Source organism: Balaenoptera musculus, chromosome 6 (genome assembly GCF_009873245.2).
Source record: "Balaenoptera musculus isolate JJ_BM4_2016_0621 chromosome 6, mBalMus1.pri.v3, whole genome shotgun sequence".
NCBI lineage: Eukaryota > Metazoa > Chordata > Mammalia > Artiodactyla > Balaenopteridae > Balaenoptera > Balaenoptera musculus.
Window position 1 is genome coordinate 113315647 of NC_045790.1, and position 15878 is coordinate 113331524.

Consider the following 15878-nt stretch of genomic DNA (forward strand, 5'->3'; position numbering starts at 1 on the left):
GTACCTTCCCTGAAGTTCACTAAAGCTTTGACATCTTCCAGAATTTTCTCTGGGGTCCAACATGGCAGCATATCGGTCTTCAAACCAGCATGCCCTTGGCTTCCTTTCCAAACTCAGAGAGCTCTCTTTGTGGCCAGACACCTGCCTCTGTATTATACACACACATACGTGTGTAGTTTTTCAAGCACATACATGTGTACTCAAGCATATATGCATGCATGCATACGTACGTGTGTGTAATTTTTTCACTATTTGATTACTTCTCAAGTTTAATTTCTTGTATGTGCTCACACAAGGGGCTGGAGAGCTTATCTTTCCTGTGTTCCTCACTGAAAAGCTGAAAAGGGGAAGGCTGTTCATTTTTATGCTAAAACACAGAAAGTTATAACCACCAGCTTGGGGTACCCAGAGTGGGGATAGATATTTTTAATATTTATTCTTTCACCTCTTACAGTGGGCAGTTTTTTAAAGGGTCGCTTTCTGCTAAGTCCCATTTAGACACATGAGTTGTCAGAGTTTTATCCATTTCTGGGAACGGGCGTGGGCAGCCCAGGGAAAAGGCGGTCCCCAGCCCCTGTCACATCCATCCGGGCGGCAGGTCTGCTCAGGCCCTCCTTCAAAGCGGGCAAAAGCTGAACTAAGTTCCTGGTTTGGGGGACGGATTGGCACGACGAGCATCTGCTTGAGAATTACCCACTCCTCAGAGAAAAGCAGACCAAAGGCCGAAATGGTTCCTTGGGAAAGTCTACCTGGCACAGAGGTCCCGGCCACTCACCTTCGTCCCTTCTTTTCCGGCCAGGCCCGGGAGCCCTTGTTCACCGGGGGGGCCCGGGGGCCCAGGGTGGCCACGCTCACCCATGGGACCAGTTTCTCCCGTGGGACCCTGTTGGGAAAAGTGTGTCAGCCATGAACCGTGTTCGAGGGACACGCAAGGGAGTAACCTTCTCTTCCTAACTCTAAGGACAGCCTGGCCACAGAGGCAAAGGGCCGTTGCAAGCCCACTAGACCTCCACATTCCTCTGAAAGTCACCTCCCTCCGGTAAAGATCCAGAAAGGTCAAAGCGAACCAGGTGGGTGATGTTCAACAGCCACTGCCTGGCCCTGTGGTCCTGTGTCTCCTCCCCAGTGAAGTGGGGCAGGGCCTGCGTTTCCCAGGGTGTCACGGGGAAACCAGTGCAGAGAGGGGGAGCGGGGAGTGCGCCCACATTTCCTGGGTCAGTATCTTATTCACTGCCACGTTCGGTGGGAACTTTCTGAGAAGCAAGGTGACTGCGCCCTGTTCTGCGGCTCTGAGCCTGCAAGCCCGTCCTCACATTGATCTGCGGGCGATTAGAACAGCAGCCCTGGGTACTGGATCCAGGGCGGGGAATCAGGCTGCATGAATACCTAGGGCTGGGCTGCCCAGGGGGCGGAAGTCAGACTCCCGAGCCAGCCTGGTCTGCCCACGGGCCTGGCAGCCCCCATGGTTCTGCCTGCTCCGTTTATGTCTACGTCAACAGATCACTCCCCTGCTCTCTGCACCTGGTCCCCTGCACGGAGCACATCTCTAAACAAGCACTACGGGCCTTGTGATGCCCTCTTGGCTGCACCCAGACCTTGAGAATGGTGGGGAACTTCCGTCCCGAGCGTGGCTCTCTTTCCTGTGTGGGTGGGGACCCAGGACGACCAGTGACACCAGGGGATGCTGTAACTCACCTGAGGGCCGACCACACCCGGGGGGCCTGGGGGGCCGGTCTTGCCTTGGAAACCCTGCGAAGAGAGAGTTGGCACACTGAGATGGCGAAAGCGGCCCAATAGAAGGCTCGCCCCCGACAACCCTCACCCCACCCCCAAACAGTGGACATCCCAGCCTTCATTTAAAAGGGCCGTTTCTCTTGTTTCATTTTGCACGAATTTCAGGAAGGTCGTGAAGTCAGACAGTTAAGTTTCACCAGCTGCTTCCCATCGCCCTGCTTTGTGCTGAGAAATATATTTTAAAACCGTTCATCTTTCTAATGTCACTAAGTGTTCATTTTCTGAGCAGACTTGGTGTCCCCTCTCAGGAGCCACCTCTGGGCTGTATCTCGTCAGTGACTTTGTAGAGACTGTCCTGCTTCTGTCACCAAGGCTCCCGGGGCAGGGCAGGTGGTTTCACTACCGTGTCCCCCTGCACTGGTTGAAGCCGGGACGCGGCGGGGACTTGCAGCTTTCACAGTGCGGCAGCTGGGAGATATTCTTAGCTCGGTTCCAGAGGAATCTCTTGCTTCTGCTTTGCACAGTGGCACAGAGGCACCCGTCCGGCTGCACTGCACACACCCTCCTCCAGAGGAGACGGCTGACAGCAAAGCAACGCGAGTGTAATTTCCGGCACGTCTACAGAGCACGGCACGTGCCGACAAGATGTTATTGGCAGGTGCCACACGATGCTGGGGAAGACGGCAGGTGCTACGCCCGGGAGGATTTTAGCGGAAACTCTTAGAGTCTGGAGAGGGAGGTGGTTCGTTGAAAGCCACAGCGAGAGCTGCAGGGTGAGCTGCCCGTGGGGCTGACGAGCGAGGGCCTCTAATTCACTGCACGACGGCCAGCGTGCAGGCGACGGAGGCTTCACACTCAGCCGCCGGACCACACAAACCCACAGCGGACTCGGCTTCTCGGCAGATTCCAGGAGGGCTCCCTTCTTCAGGCCCAGCTGAGCTGCATGCAATGGACTAATACGGCCATGGTCGATGCAGCATTCCCCATAGGCAGCCTTTACAGGGTCAGAAACAAGGAACGGTGGACAGGTCGAGGGCACCCCCCCGCTCGGCGGGCCGGGCAGCAGTGCCCAAGTGGAGGCAGGAGCCTGGGTGTAAGGCAAGAAAGGCCCCCCGCATGGTCCACTGTGGGGACCACCCATGGCTGCTGAGGCCGGGATCTGTCTCTAGCCCCTCCTGAGAAACGGGCTTTGCGGTTGCACTTAGGAGATGCCAGGACCTCTTGTGTTTCCAGCCTCTACAGAAAGCACAATGCAACACAGGGAAGACCTTTCTGGAGGCGTCTGGACTGGCCCATGGAGGACATGCCACCCCAGGTGGGTCTGGATGGGGGTGCCCCTGAGTCTACGGGGGCAGCCGGCCGTGGCAGGTGGAGCCGAGAAGAACCTGTCCTACTTTCCCAGCAAAAATAAGCAGCTTAATTACTTTGCCAGCCTCTTCCCAGAACAAGGCAGAGGGGGAAAAGCACACACTATGCAAAACCTTCCATCTTCTCTCCTCAGAAAAGCATTAGAGAAAAATATGCAAAGCTAGGAATGTTTTCATTTTTCTCTACAAACAAAAGAGCAAAGTAATCTCCATTTATCAGCCATGGAGCGCTGTGCAGAACGCCGGGATGGTACAATTAGAAGACGTTTCATCAGAATGAGCCAAGAAGGGACAAAGGGATTTTTTTAAGCAGTCACCAAGAACATATTAAATGTGCCATGCAAAATGCACTTTCACGAGGGGATTGCTTTTCCTCGGAGAGTCCGTCAGAGACCTTTGGCCACAAGGACACTGGGTGCAGAGACAAGGGGGCCTCTCGGTCACTCTCCACCAATCTGGTGACAAGGACGTCACCAGGCGCTGTGAGTCCCCAATTGTCCGAAGCCTGGAGCCCCAAGGTCACAGGTTTGCCCACGCCCTTCCGGGGCACAGGCCTGGAGGGGACACAGCGTGAAGCTGGGCCCAATCCCCAGTGGTTCCCGGGACCAGAACGTGATCACATTTCCGATAAATGCTTTTCCTAGAACTAAAAAATGCCGGTGTCCTTTAAGTCCAGCTGACAAAGGCTGGAACGGGCATTGCTACAAGTCAGAGCAAGGTCAAGGAGAGCCTGTGACAGCAGAGACGCTGGCCCTGAGCACAGCCAAGGGCCCAAACTCCACCCTGACCGGCCACCTGTCCTCCTTCCTATAAAAGGGGACTTGGAAGGAGCCCTCCAGGCCCCCAGCCGTCAACCCCGAGGCCGGAAGGGCCTGGATAGACAGAGCTGGGGGCGGCATAAAATAACCAAACGACAAATGGAGAATCTTCCCAACTACTTTTCCAGATCAGATGCACATAGAACAAACCGGCCACACTCAGACTGCTGCGGGAGGAAGGACAGGCGGCTGCGCTGGGTTTTTGTTTGTGTCACGATGGTTTCACGTGTGACCTTGGACCAAACTGGCCAGGATGAACTTTGCAGCCGGCGCCTGCCTTTGCACACAGAGCTGTCACAGGGTTGCTGCCTGCGCTGGGCTCTCCTCGAGGTCACAGAAGATGGCCCGGCCCTCAGGGCCTTTCCCGAGGCTGACCGCCTCCCATAAGCTGATGGGCAGCGAAGGCCAGGTCCCCCGGCCCTGCCCATACTCACCGTCTCTCCTCTCTGCCCAGGGTGTCCCGGGAGCCCATCCTTGCCCGGAGGCCCCTGAAGAAAACAAAGGAAGGAAGTTTCATTTTGTTCTGAGACGCACACACCTTCGGGGTTTTGTGCTATACCAGGCGACAAAAGCTACCATTTCATTTCCAAGGTAATGACGGCAAAGTCACGGTGACAAGTACCACGTGGGACCCAGGGTCTGGGCACCGTCCCCTTGAACGCTCACAACCACCCCGAGGGTCACCGTCATCTCCCACGGGGAGAAACCAAGGCAGCGAGAGGTCAGCAGCTCCCTGAGGTCCAGCCAGTGGGAGGTACAGGAGGATCAAGTCCGTCTGTTTCAGAAGCCAAACCCCTCCCTAACCCCTGCCCCCAAGCCAGCGCCGTTAGGCAATAACTCCAATCATGAGGGGTTTTTCTTTCTCAGAGGAAATATATTGTGTCTGTTGTGAGTTGAATTGTGTCTCCCCCAAAATAGGCTGAGGTCCTAACCCCTGGAAGCTGTGACCGTGGCCTCGTGTGGAAATAGGGTCTTTGCAGATGTGATCAGGTCAAGGTGAGGTCCGAATGGATTAGGGTGGGCCCTGATCCAGTGACCGGTGGATAGAGATAGAGCATTTGAAGACACAGAGGGACAGAGAGGCCAGGCGAAGATGCAGGCAGAGATCCGGGTGAGCATCTGCAACCCAAGGGCGGCCGGCAGGTGCCAGAAGCTGGGAGAGGCCTGGGACGGTTTCTCCCCGAGAGTCCTCAGAGGAGGAACCAGGCCTGCCCACACCTGGATTTTGGACTTTGGCCTCCAGACTGTGAGAGAACACCTTTCTGTGGTTTTAAGTGACCGGGTGTGTGGTCATTTGTTATGGCAGCCCTAGTGCCCTAAGACAGTACCAACTAGAGAATCGTGATGGTCTAAGTGAAAGAGGGGTCTGTGCTCCCCAAAAGCAGCTCCCTCCAGCCAGAGCTTCCGGGCAGGTCTCCCTCCCCACCCGCCGGCTGCCAGGAGGCTGCTGGAGTCTCGGGGAAGGACCAACATCTCTGGGAAATCCTGGGCCAGCCCCACAGGGAAAATGCAGTACTCACCGGGGGACCCTTTGGTCCAGGGAACCCCGTGGGTCCTTGGGGTCCGTTGGGTCCCTGAGGACAGAGAATGGCCAGTATGAGGACAGACAACTCCCCAGCACGTGGGGGGCCCAGCAGCCCTCACCGTCGGCTCTCTGAGCACAGGCACCAGGCACGATTTACCACTGCTCCCCATGACTTTTTCTCTAATTTTTCCAGCCCTTGCCCTCACCGATGTGAAAAGAAGTCCAGTCAGGGGACGAGGAGGTCAGGTCACAGAGCAAGGTCCCTCGGGGCAGCACGGGCCCAGGACCCAGTGTCCTGACATCTCAGCCACTGCCCCCCCCGCCAAACCCCAAGGCAAGGGCCAAGTGGATGGGCTCTCCATCTCCAACCGACAGAAGACTTTCCTCCCAGGGAAGGCTACCTCTGACCCCCTTTCCATTTTAGGAAAACCCTCTCCTTCGGCAGAGTCAAAGGCTAGCTTCCCTCTCCCCCGCCCACTGAGGAAGAAACGCAGGGGGGCTGTTTAAGGCAGGCTGCTCTCCTGCAGATGTTCCTGGAGATGTTTCCGGGATGTGTCCAGATGCTTACCCGTTCACCCGGAGGGCCGGCCGGGCCATCGCCTCCAGAGTTGCCCTGGGAAGGGAGGGAAAGATCGAGAAAAGCTTATTATTATTTCTACTATTACTATTTTTCATGAAAAGACTCTGACCCATGACATCATCAGAAGTTCAGGGTCACATACAGCACGTGTGCCCTTCTGGAGGTTCACCCCACCGGATTCTCAGTGAAGAGCCAGGCCGTGGCTCCCAAAGGCCACCTGTCCCCTTGCTTCTACAAGCACACCTGACACTGAGCCGGCATCCCCGGGGCTGTGACATTCCAGGAGAACACTCTCCCGCTGTGGGACAAAGGCCACGCTTCCACCAGGGGGTGCAGCCCAAACTCATGAGAAGACAGGACACAGGCCCCGTCCCAGGGCCCACCCGGCACCGGGCAACAGCTGAGCGTTAAGTCAGCCTCCGGGGAGCGTGATCGTGGCTCAGAGCTCGTCAGGGAAGGATGTGTGTAGCCCCCGGGCTGGCACATCTGCCTGACTCTGCACCTCGGCCAGCAGCGGGCCCATCTCCTTCGCAGGAATGCACTTTGCAAATCACATCCTGGACAGGACCAGCCCGCCTGGCCGAGGTTTGTTTCCACACTGACAGTGGCCAGGTCGGGGGGGGGGTGGTAGATTGGCTTCAAGGCCCCAGGGCGGGAGGAGGGTATCGAGAGGATCTTTCACCAGGGCAGGAAGAACTTTCTTTAGAATCCCAGCAAAGATGTCTCTGCAGCTTCCAAACCCCTTCTCAAGAAAAGAAATGAGACCTCCCCATCAGAACTAGGGCGGGGGGTGGGGGCGGTGCGGAATCTGTCCAAAGCCTGGCTGGGCCTGATCTCCTGGAGCTGCGGGGCTTCTGGCTGGAAAGTTCCACGGGGGGATGGCCCCGGGCAGCCTCTGCCACATGACTCAACCTGACCTAACTCATCCAAGGGCTGGTGGAGGAGACCAGCTCCGTCTTAAATACCTCCAAGAAAACTTCTTTCTTTATCTTTTCAAGTGAGAAAGGCCATGGGGCACCCTCTGGTGCTTGACATTTTGGTGCATCAAAAACTTTGGTCCATCCCGGGGCCACAGAGGATACTGAACACATACCTTGGGGCCAGGCTTCCCAGTGATGCCTCGGGGGCCTCTTTCACCCCGTGGACCCTGGACAAACAGGAAACAAGACAGGTCGGCTCTAATCCTCGGCGTCCTTGACGCCTCCTTCCCCCCCGCCACCCCCCACACCAGGCATGCTCCCCACAACCCACTCCCAATCTGGAAGATGGCCCTCACGCCCAGGGTTACCGTTGGGCCTCGTTGCCCCCGAGGTCCCGGCTTCCCAGGTGTGCCCTGGAATCAGAGAAAAAGGGCGTCGGTCAGTCACTTGACACACCTGTCACTGTCTGGGCGGTGGCCCCTCTCCTGGGTGATGGAGAGACCACGCGAAGTCAGAAGCTAGGAAAGACCACCCTCCTTATCTTTGTTTTAAAGGAAGACTTTTCAGGGTGACAGAATTCACTGCACATCCAATACGCACAGCTCTGTATTTCTGTACAAGGACTGTCGAAATCCAATTTTCTTCCTGCTGCCTCATGGCTGTTCACCATGCTTATCTGGTTTCCTTCCCTCAAAGCATCTACCCCTCCCTCCTCCCCCCTCCTCCCCCTTCATCCCTCTCTCTCTCTCTCTCTCTCTCAGCAGGGGTGGGGGGAATCATTATTACAAGAAAAGAGAAGGAAGTCAACCCCTTTCCTACATAATCTACTTTTGCTACAGTTAAGGATATTAGGCATAGAATTCTCAACAGGCTCTGCAGACGAACAAGCTGCCAATTTAATACATAAATCATATATCCGAGAGTCATTTGCTTCTCTTCTAATAGAATTTAGACTCCTTCTTTCTCTGTGGTTTTGCATTTTCCAAACCAAGGAAAACAAATGCACCGCGTTTGTTTTTTTCTAAAGCAAATACATAACAGCCGGTAAGTGCAGTTTACCTACAGCACATGGAAGTAATGGATTGATCACGGCTCCTGTATCTCCACCTCTTCTCCATTCATTTTCCGGAATTATTTTTTTTTTCTGGTTTCTAACGATAAAGCCCAAGATGGATCTGTATTGCTAAGGGCCACCTGATACATTTCCTCTCACCACCTTTCATTCATTCGCTGCCAGAATCAAAACTGCTTTCTAGAGCCTCCCGCTTTGAAATGAATTTAATAAAACCTTTTATGATAATGCGGTAATTATGATGCGTTTTAAAGATGCACTCTGGTCTCGCTGCTTTCATTAGATGACGATATCTTTTGGCTTCAAATAAATATTTGCCTACAAAAATTAATGAAACATCTGCTTTCTTCAAATGATGGGCTTTCACCAGCAGAGACACCGTGACCCACCCGGGTGACTCCCTGGCATTTGCGGGCGAGTCCAGCTGGCACGTCATCTCACGCCCAGCCTCCACCCAACACCATGACCCGGATCGCAGTTCTGATCTTGTCACCTGAAAGGCTCTGGGTTCCAACCTAAACTAACTGTGCCCCGGGCACTGGGAGCAAAACGGAGTCTGTCAGGCCTCCCAGGTGGTGCCATGCTCTCCAGGTTTCCTTGTAAACGAACCCAGAGTTTTGCATCCCGGTGACTTACGTCACCGAACAGAAGGTGCCCCATCCACGGCTTCCTTAACAGAATCTCCCGTGAGCGCCTGTCCTTGTGTCCTTGCGGGGGGAGGCACGGGCCATCCCAGAACTAGCCTTGCTCGAGCCAAGATACCCAACGCAGGTGGCAGAAGCCTGCGGTCGCTGGTGGTGTTCCTAAGGGGTTGGCTCTTCCCAGGCAGGGCCGGCTGGGACCCCGCCTTGGCCCGGGGTGCAGGCCAGTGACAGGGACAGACTGTCGATTGCTCACATGACAGCCAGCTGTACGTGGAATCCACAGCCAGCAGTTCCCCAACCCAGCCAGCGCCTCCGCAGAGGCCAGGATGAGGCGGACAGAAGGGCACCTGCCGGCTCACAAGCAGGTGTCAGACGGGAGGCACACGCGTATCGGCACACACGCCACCCGTCACGCTGAGCTTCCTAGCACCTAGAAGTATGCATCGGACCAGCATGTCCACAAGGAGAGTGAAACGACCTCTCCAGAGAAGCACAGCCCGCCTGCTCCCTTCCCATCCGCTCCCCACACCAGAGCGGGGACCAGAGCTACTCTGAAAACCTCCCACGTTGCTCCACCGATGAAAGCCTGGGTGGGTCCCCAGGGCCTGGGATAAAGAGTACAGGTCAGCTGTTCACCCCCCAGGCCTCGGCCTGCAGGGCCAGCCATGGCCAGCCTTCCTTCCTTCCCCTCCTCCCTCCCGCCCTCTCCACTTCACCCACACAACTTCTGTCCCTCCTTGGGTCCCAGGAATGTCACCGCCCCCAGGAGGCCTCCCCTGACTGCCGGCTTAGGCTCTTCCTCCTGGGAGACACCCCGATTCACCTGTCTTTCTTCACGCTCATCACTCATGAGCGGGCCTCTGGGTGCCCTCTCTGGGCGGCAAGGTCCCCAGGGCCCGGTACTTCACAGGATGTTAGAAGCACCTGCTGTAGAAGTGAATGAGCTCTCCCCAAATGGCCCCAGTCACTCGGAATTCCAAAGCCAAGGGAAGGTGGGGACAATCACACCAGTGACCGCCGGGGGAGTCCTCCGTTCACCACGGCTCAGGAGACCAACGGCGCCAGACAGATCACCAAGCAGAGGGTCTGGCTTCCCTCATGATGCCGGCAGGGGTGAGGGGCTCCCGTCCGGGGCTGGGCTGGCTGCCTGGCTGCTCTAGACTGGTCTCAGCTTCTGTGTTTCGCCTCCAGCCTCTGGAGTGCAGAAGCGGCCTGAAGGCGGACACCTGGAGCCTCCGCCCCAGGAGCCTGGAGTCCGACCTCTACGCCCTGGGTCCCGCCGTTGTCAGCCCACAGAGCCGTCCCCCTCCTCCTCAGCCGTGGAACAGGATCGGGGGCCCCCGCCCCAGGAGCCTGGAGTCCGACCTCTACGCCCTGGGTCCCGCCGTTGTCAGCCCACAGAGCCGTCCCCCTCCTCCTCAACCGTGGAACAGGATCGGGGGCCCCCGCCCCAGGAGCCTGGAGTCCGACCTCTACGCCCTGGGTCCCGCCATTGTCAGCCCACAGAGCCGTCCCCCTCCTCCTCAGCCGTGGAACAGGATCGGGGGCCCCCGCCCCAGGAGCCTGGAGTCCGACCTCTACGCTCTGGGTCCCGCCGTTGTCAGCCCACAGAGCCGTCCCCCTCCTCCTCAACCGTGGAACAGGATCGGGGACCACCGGCACCGAGGGCACGGAACTCGTGCTTCTCACCACCTTCCCCACTCTTCCCGTGGTCCCCATCCAAAGTGCGATCATCGCCACGTGGAGTCCCCGTGGGTGACGTCTCAAACGCAGGGGCGCCTTCGGTCGAGCGCTCCATAGCGATGCCTGGCATCCTGCGGCCTCGGCCCCTCTCACCTCCACCGCCGCTCACCCTGGTCCCCGTCCTCCACCCCTGAGGCGGGTTTCCTCTGCCCCCTGCCCCTCCCAGGCTCTGCCCCTTACTCAGGCCTCCTCCTCCAGGCCGGCGCCGACCCCCTACCTAAAATCGCAATTTTGCCCTGAATTCCCGCCCTGCCCATCCTGCCTTATTGTTTGCCAGAGCACAGACCAGCATCCGCCTCGCCATCTGCTTCACTTACTGATTTGTCCACAGTCCCGGCTCTGGAAGGTGAGCTCCCCCAGGGCAGGGATTTGGGCTTTTCCTGCAGTGTCCCCACCCTGGGCTCACAGAGCACCCGGGACATATGGGCAGGGCAGACGCTCAACAAACAGTTTGCAAGAACAGACAGACACAGCGACATAAGAACAAGCCTGTAACTCAGTTTGACGAGGACGAGAGAGCAGGACGGGCACCGACGCTGCAAGTTCAAAACCACGGGGAAAGGGCTGCGGGAAGGCCACTGCCCCGGGAGACACTTCCCCCTGGATTCCTCAGCGTCCCACACACTCCATCCTCTGAGCCAAGGACGGCGAGGGTGCTTGTGGGCAGACAGCCTCGGAGTGGAGACCTGGGGAGATCTGGAGTCCAGGGCAGGAGAACCAAGGTGGATTCCTCCTTCCTTCCGTGGAGAAGGTTCCAGAATAAAGGCATCTGACTCTCCGGAGGGGAGGATGGGCAGACGTGCCATAAGTGCTGAGTCTCGTGACTCCAGGGTCCTCTCCTGGGTGCAGGGACACGGGGAGCCCACGGCTAAGCAATGAATGCTCGGGGTCTCAGACCCGGGGGCTTGTCCGTCTGCCAGGACGTGCACTAAAACGGCGGCACTAACTTGTTCGCTGCGAGCAGGGTGATCTCAGACGCTTCCTGGGGACAGACGTGGCCATTTTCCCCTGGATCCTGGGGGGCACTGAGCCCCCCCGTGCCCCAGGCACATTTCTCCCACAGTGAACAGACGTGTGCGCCTGTCATGCTTGACCACGGCCCAACCACTCGCTTCTGGAAGAGTTGGCATCTTTGCCATCCCAGCTCTCTCTAAATGCTGGCGGCCACGCCCACCCACGTGGCCACGATACGGCCACAGGCAACTCGACAATCCCTGTAAATCCCGGAGTAGATCGCTTCCTCGGGGTGTCCAGGTTTCAGGCCCCAGGAACCATGTCCGAACCTCAGAACAGGAGGAAGTCTCCTGGCCCCAGGCCCCCCTGCTTTCCAACAACCCGTTTTCAGTGGTGATCCTGGTGATCCACGTGCTGACGCGTGGGAACAACGGCCCGTGAGGGCCGGGGCCATCCGGGCATCTGCCCAACCTTCTCAGCCCGGGAGCGGGGAGGCGGAGAAGCATGAGGGGCAGAGGAGGGGAGCAGAGCTTGGACCAGAGTGCCAGCCCCCAGAGCCACGGCCAGGCCTCTGCTGTTCTACGTGACCCCACGGGGCCTGGAGCTGCAGTCCAGCTCCTCCACGGCAGGGCCTGTGGTCACACCACGTGACCCCCTGTTAACCGTCATGACCCCTTTTGGGGGTTCTCACGGCAACGTGGTGTGGAAAGCCCTGTGCTCTCCACAAGCTCAGGGGCTGCCCACCCTGTCGCCCCGCGGTTCCCACGCTTTTACCAGACCCTGGACCACTTTTCTCAAATGACAGTCTTTCCCTAAAGACACGAGTCAGACTGTCCCTACAAGGAAGAACTAGACAGACAGGTAGGCAGGTAGATGATGGACACACAGACAGTTACAGATACAGACACAGACACAGACGTGATATAGACAAGACATACATCTAAACATTGCAGATACAGACACAGGTGCAGACACATCTAGATACCGATACAGACAAATAGATAAAGGTCTCCCTGTGGTTACGCTGTTGACTTGCACTCAGAAAAGTCCCCGTTTTTCTCTTTTGTGAGCCTGGCAGACACGTTCGTGTACGTGGATTGTGGATGGTTGAGGTCTTCCTCCCTGCTTTCAAGAGATCTCACTGTCTCTGCTCAAACGCAGTAACGTTAGTTTGTAGCAAGCGCTCCGAGGAGGGGAAGCCCGTCCGTCTGTGTGGGGGGGGCCAGCCTGGGGCGGAGGGGACCGGGCTGGGCCCAGCGGCTTCCCCAGGCCTGCTCTGCACACACCCCACACGCCTGCGGACCAGGCCGCTCAGAGTCCAAAGGCCCAAGAGGACCCTTCCTATCCTGTTCGGCCGCGTGGCAGCGCTCAGGCAGCCTCCCGTGATTTCCCTAAGCAGCGCTCAGGGCAGCTCCTGCAGGAGGGCCTGGGCCGGCAGGGGGCTGGGAGGACGGCTCCCCCAGCCTGAGACTTCGGATCACCTTCCCTCAGGGGGACAACAGAGGGAAGCAAAGTGCGTGGCACCTGGCGGGGTCCCGTGACAGTGGCAGCGTGGGAAGAGGAGGAAGGAAGCGCCTTGACCCTGGGTGAGCAGAGTCCGTGAGATACAAAGCAGAACTCCTTTCCTTCCTTTTCAACTTACCCCGGAGGGAAAGTCACTTGGGCTGAAAGAGGAGAATCTGGGTTTCGCCAGTGACCCCAAAAGAGCTGTCGGGATGGAGGCTGTGCACGAGAAAGCGTGTTTTCTCAGCACGCCTTCCTCTCCGGCCCGCTGCCCTTTCTACTGCGGCACTGCCCCGCCCAGGGGTCCAAGAGTCACCAGCGCTCAGTGGACAGGCTTAAGGTCAGCTGTTCCCAGAAAGCAGTTTTGGCAGCAAAGTGGGTGAGAAATAAACAGGATGCATTGGAGAATATACCCGCGAAATACCAAGGCAGCAGAACAAGCCGCCTGAGCAGAGGCCAGACCGTCCTTACCCGGCCACCCTTCTCTCCGTTGGCGCCAGGAAATCCAGGAAATCCGATAGAACCCTGAAAGAGAGTTAATTAGGGAAGAAGTCTGAGAGCCTGATCAGGAGGACAAGCTATGCTGCCTGTGCCAGCAGGAAGAAGAGTCTGTTAGGGGTCATAGTCTCGGACCGAACCCACCCACTACCCACCACCCACCATCCATCCACCTGTCTACCCACCCCCCACCCATCCACCCACCATCCACCCACCTATCTACCCACCCACCACCCACCTATCTACCCACCATCCATCCACCTGTCTACCCACCACCATCCACCTATCTACCCACCCCCCCATCCACCCACCATCCATCCACCCACCATCCATTCACCATCCAACCATCCATCCACCCACCCACCCATCCATCCATCCAGCAAATCACCCACCATCTATCCATCCATCCATCCATCCACCTATCTACCCACCCCCCCATCCACCCACCATCCATCCACCCACCATCCATCCACCTATCTACCCACCCACTATCCAGCTATATACCCACCCACCCACCCATCCATCCATCCAGCAAATCACCCACCATCCATCCATCCATCCATCCAACCACCATCCACCCACCATCCATCCATCCACCCACCATCCACCCATCTACCCACCCACCACCCACCATCCATCCACCATCCATCCACCATCTGTCCATCCACCCATCCATCCACCCACCCACCCACCCATCCATCCATCCAGCAAATCACCCTCCATCCATCCATCCATCCATCCATCCATCCATCCATCCGCCATCCACCCACCATCCATCCATCCACCCACCATCCACCAATCTACCCACCCACCACCCACCATCCATCCACCATCCACCCACCATCCGTCTATCCATCCACCCATCCATCCACCCACCCACCCACCCAACCATCCATCCAGCAAATCACCCACCATCCATCCATCCATCCATCCATCCACCATCCACCCACCATCCATCCATCCATCCACCATCCATCTATCCATCCACCAAACCACTCATCCACCCATCCGCCTAGTCAGTATTTCCTGAGCATCTCACAGACTCCAAATCTAAAAACCAGAACTGAATCTTAACCAGGCTTCCCCTTTCTCCCTCTCTCCACACCCTCCTCTCACACACCCATCTCTGCAAAACACTGGTGTTTTGGAAGAAAAGGGAACATGTGCCATTCAGATTAACTGGAGATGATGTGTGAATGTCACATTTATGACATTTGTTTTCTGCACCTTGTTGCCATGTTTTGTTATCTTCCCAGAACACCTCTAAATAAAGCACGGCAGCTTATAAAGTCAGAAATGAATGCAAATTTATGCACCGACTGTGGCCTCGCACAGCTCTTTAATTCTAGAACTTTACAAGGTACACACAGGCAGGGATGCACTTAAGGGCTTTGATTGGACGAATATCCAAACACTTACCATGTGAGCTCCCAGTGACACTGTCTAAAGCATTTCTTCAGCACGTCTCTACTCTCTGCGTGACTTAAAATCCTGACCTGAACGTGTGCTTAGACCAGGAAAAGTTGACCGATGTTCAAACCTTGAACTTCTCCCAGGGTGCTGAGCTTTGCCAAGCCACCCACGTGCCCGCCTGCCTGCTCCAAATAGGAGACTGTACCGAGCTTCAGGGCGGGAAAACCTGGGATGCAGGCTTCACAGTGCTCGGCTCAGGAGCTGGGTCACCGCCCAAGGACTGTCCAAACTGCCTGAGCAGCTTCAAGGTTCTGCCCTCATCTTTCCAAAAAGCTGCCTGAACTTGATCTATATTCTCCCCCTACTCCCATCTCTCCCAAACTCGTCCTCTCTCTCCTCTCCTCCCCGAAAAGGACACGTATTTCAGGAGAGCAAATGGGTCCATCAGCCTCTCTTCCTCCAAATACAGTGGACAGCACTGCAGTCAGCGACTACATCGCTGGCAGATACTAAACGAAACTCCTGTTTCACAGCAAATGATCTCCCCTGCACGGTGGCTGTGGATTCGGCTGCTGAGTGGGGGCCTTCGCGTTCCACAGGAAGGACTGATGTTAAGCGTTGCCACCAGCAGCAAGGGAATACCTAGAGCTGCAGCCCAGCCCACGGGACCTTTCCTCTGTTAACAAGCGGGGTGTCCAGAGGCCTGAAGCCCAAGGAGGGCAGGACGCACGGACGCAAACCCGAGAGACCCACGAGTTCTCTTTTGCTGTTAATTACGTCTCTAGTGAAGGCAGCTGGTTATTTTTTAAGGAAGAACCATGAATAATAAAAGGTGAGATTTAAAAAAAAATGTTTTAAATGATTTGCAAAGCCTCAAGGAGCTGTTATACGTAAAATAAAGCATGATTTCCTATAAGAAAGGTTTCATCTTTCTTTTATACTCAGTTATGAGCAAATAAGTTTTGGATCTCCAGGGTGAGTTAAATCTGAGAGAGGTACACAAGTTCTGGGTGTGGAGAAACCAGTGCACAACGGTGCCCACGAGGCCAGGGGCACTGAGGATCCCGAGGTGCAGCCCACGCTCAGCTGGGTGGTCCCCTTCTCTGA

At 56.7% G+C, this 15878-nt stretch overlaps 1 protein-coding gene across 1 annotated transcript in view; it reads right to left on the bottom strand.

The window, feature by feature from the left end:
• Positions 1-15878, bottom strand: part of COL5A1 (collagen type V alpha 1 chain) — a 167692-nt gene that overhangs the window by 33976 nt on the left and 117838 nt on the right. The window contains 8 exon segments of the mRNA XM_036854371.1: positions 776-883; positions 1696-1749; positions 4354-4407; positions 5440-5493; positions 6013-6057; positions 7118-7171; positions 7313-7357; positions 13332-13385. Coding sequence (XP_036710266.1) covers positions 776-883; positions 1696-1749; positions 4354-4407; positions 5440-5493; positions 6013-6057; positions 7118-7171; positions 7313-7357; positions 13332-13385 — 468 coding nt within the window.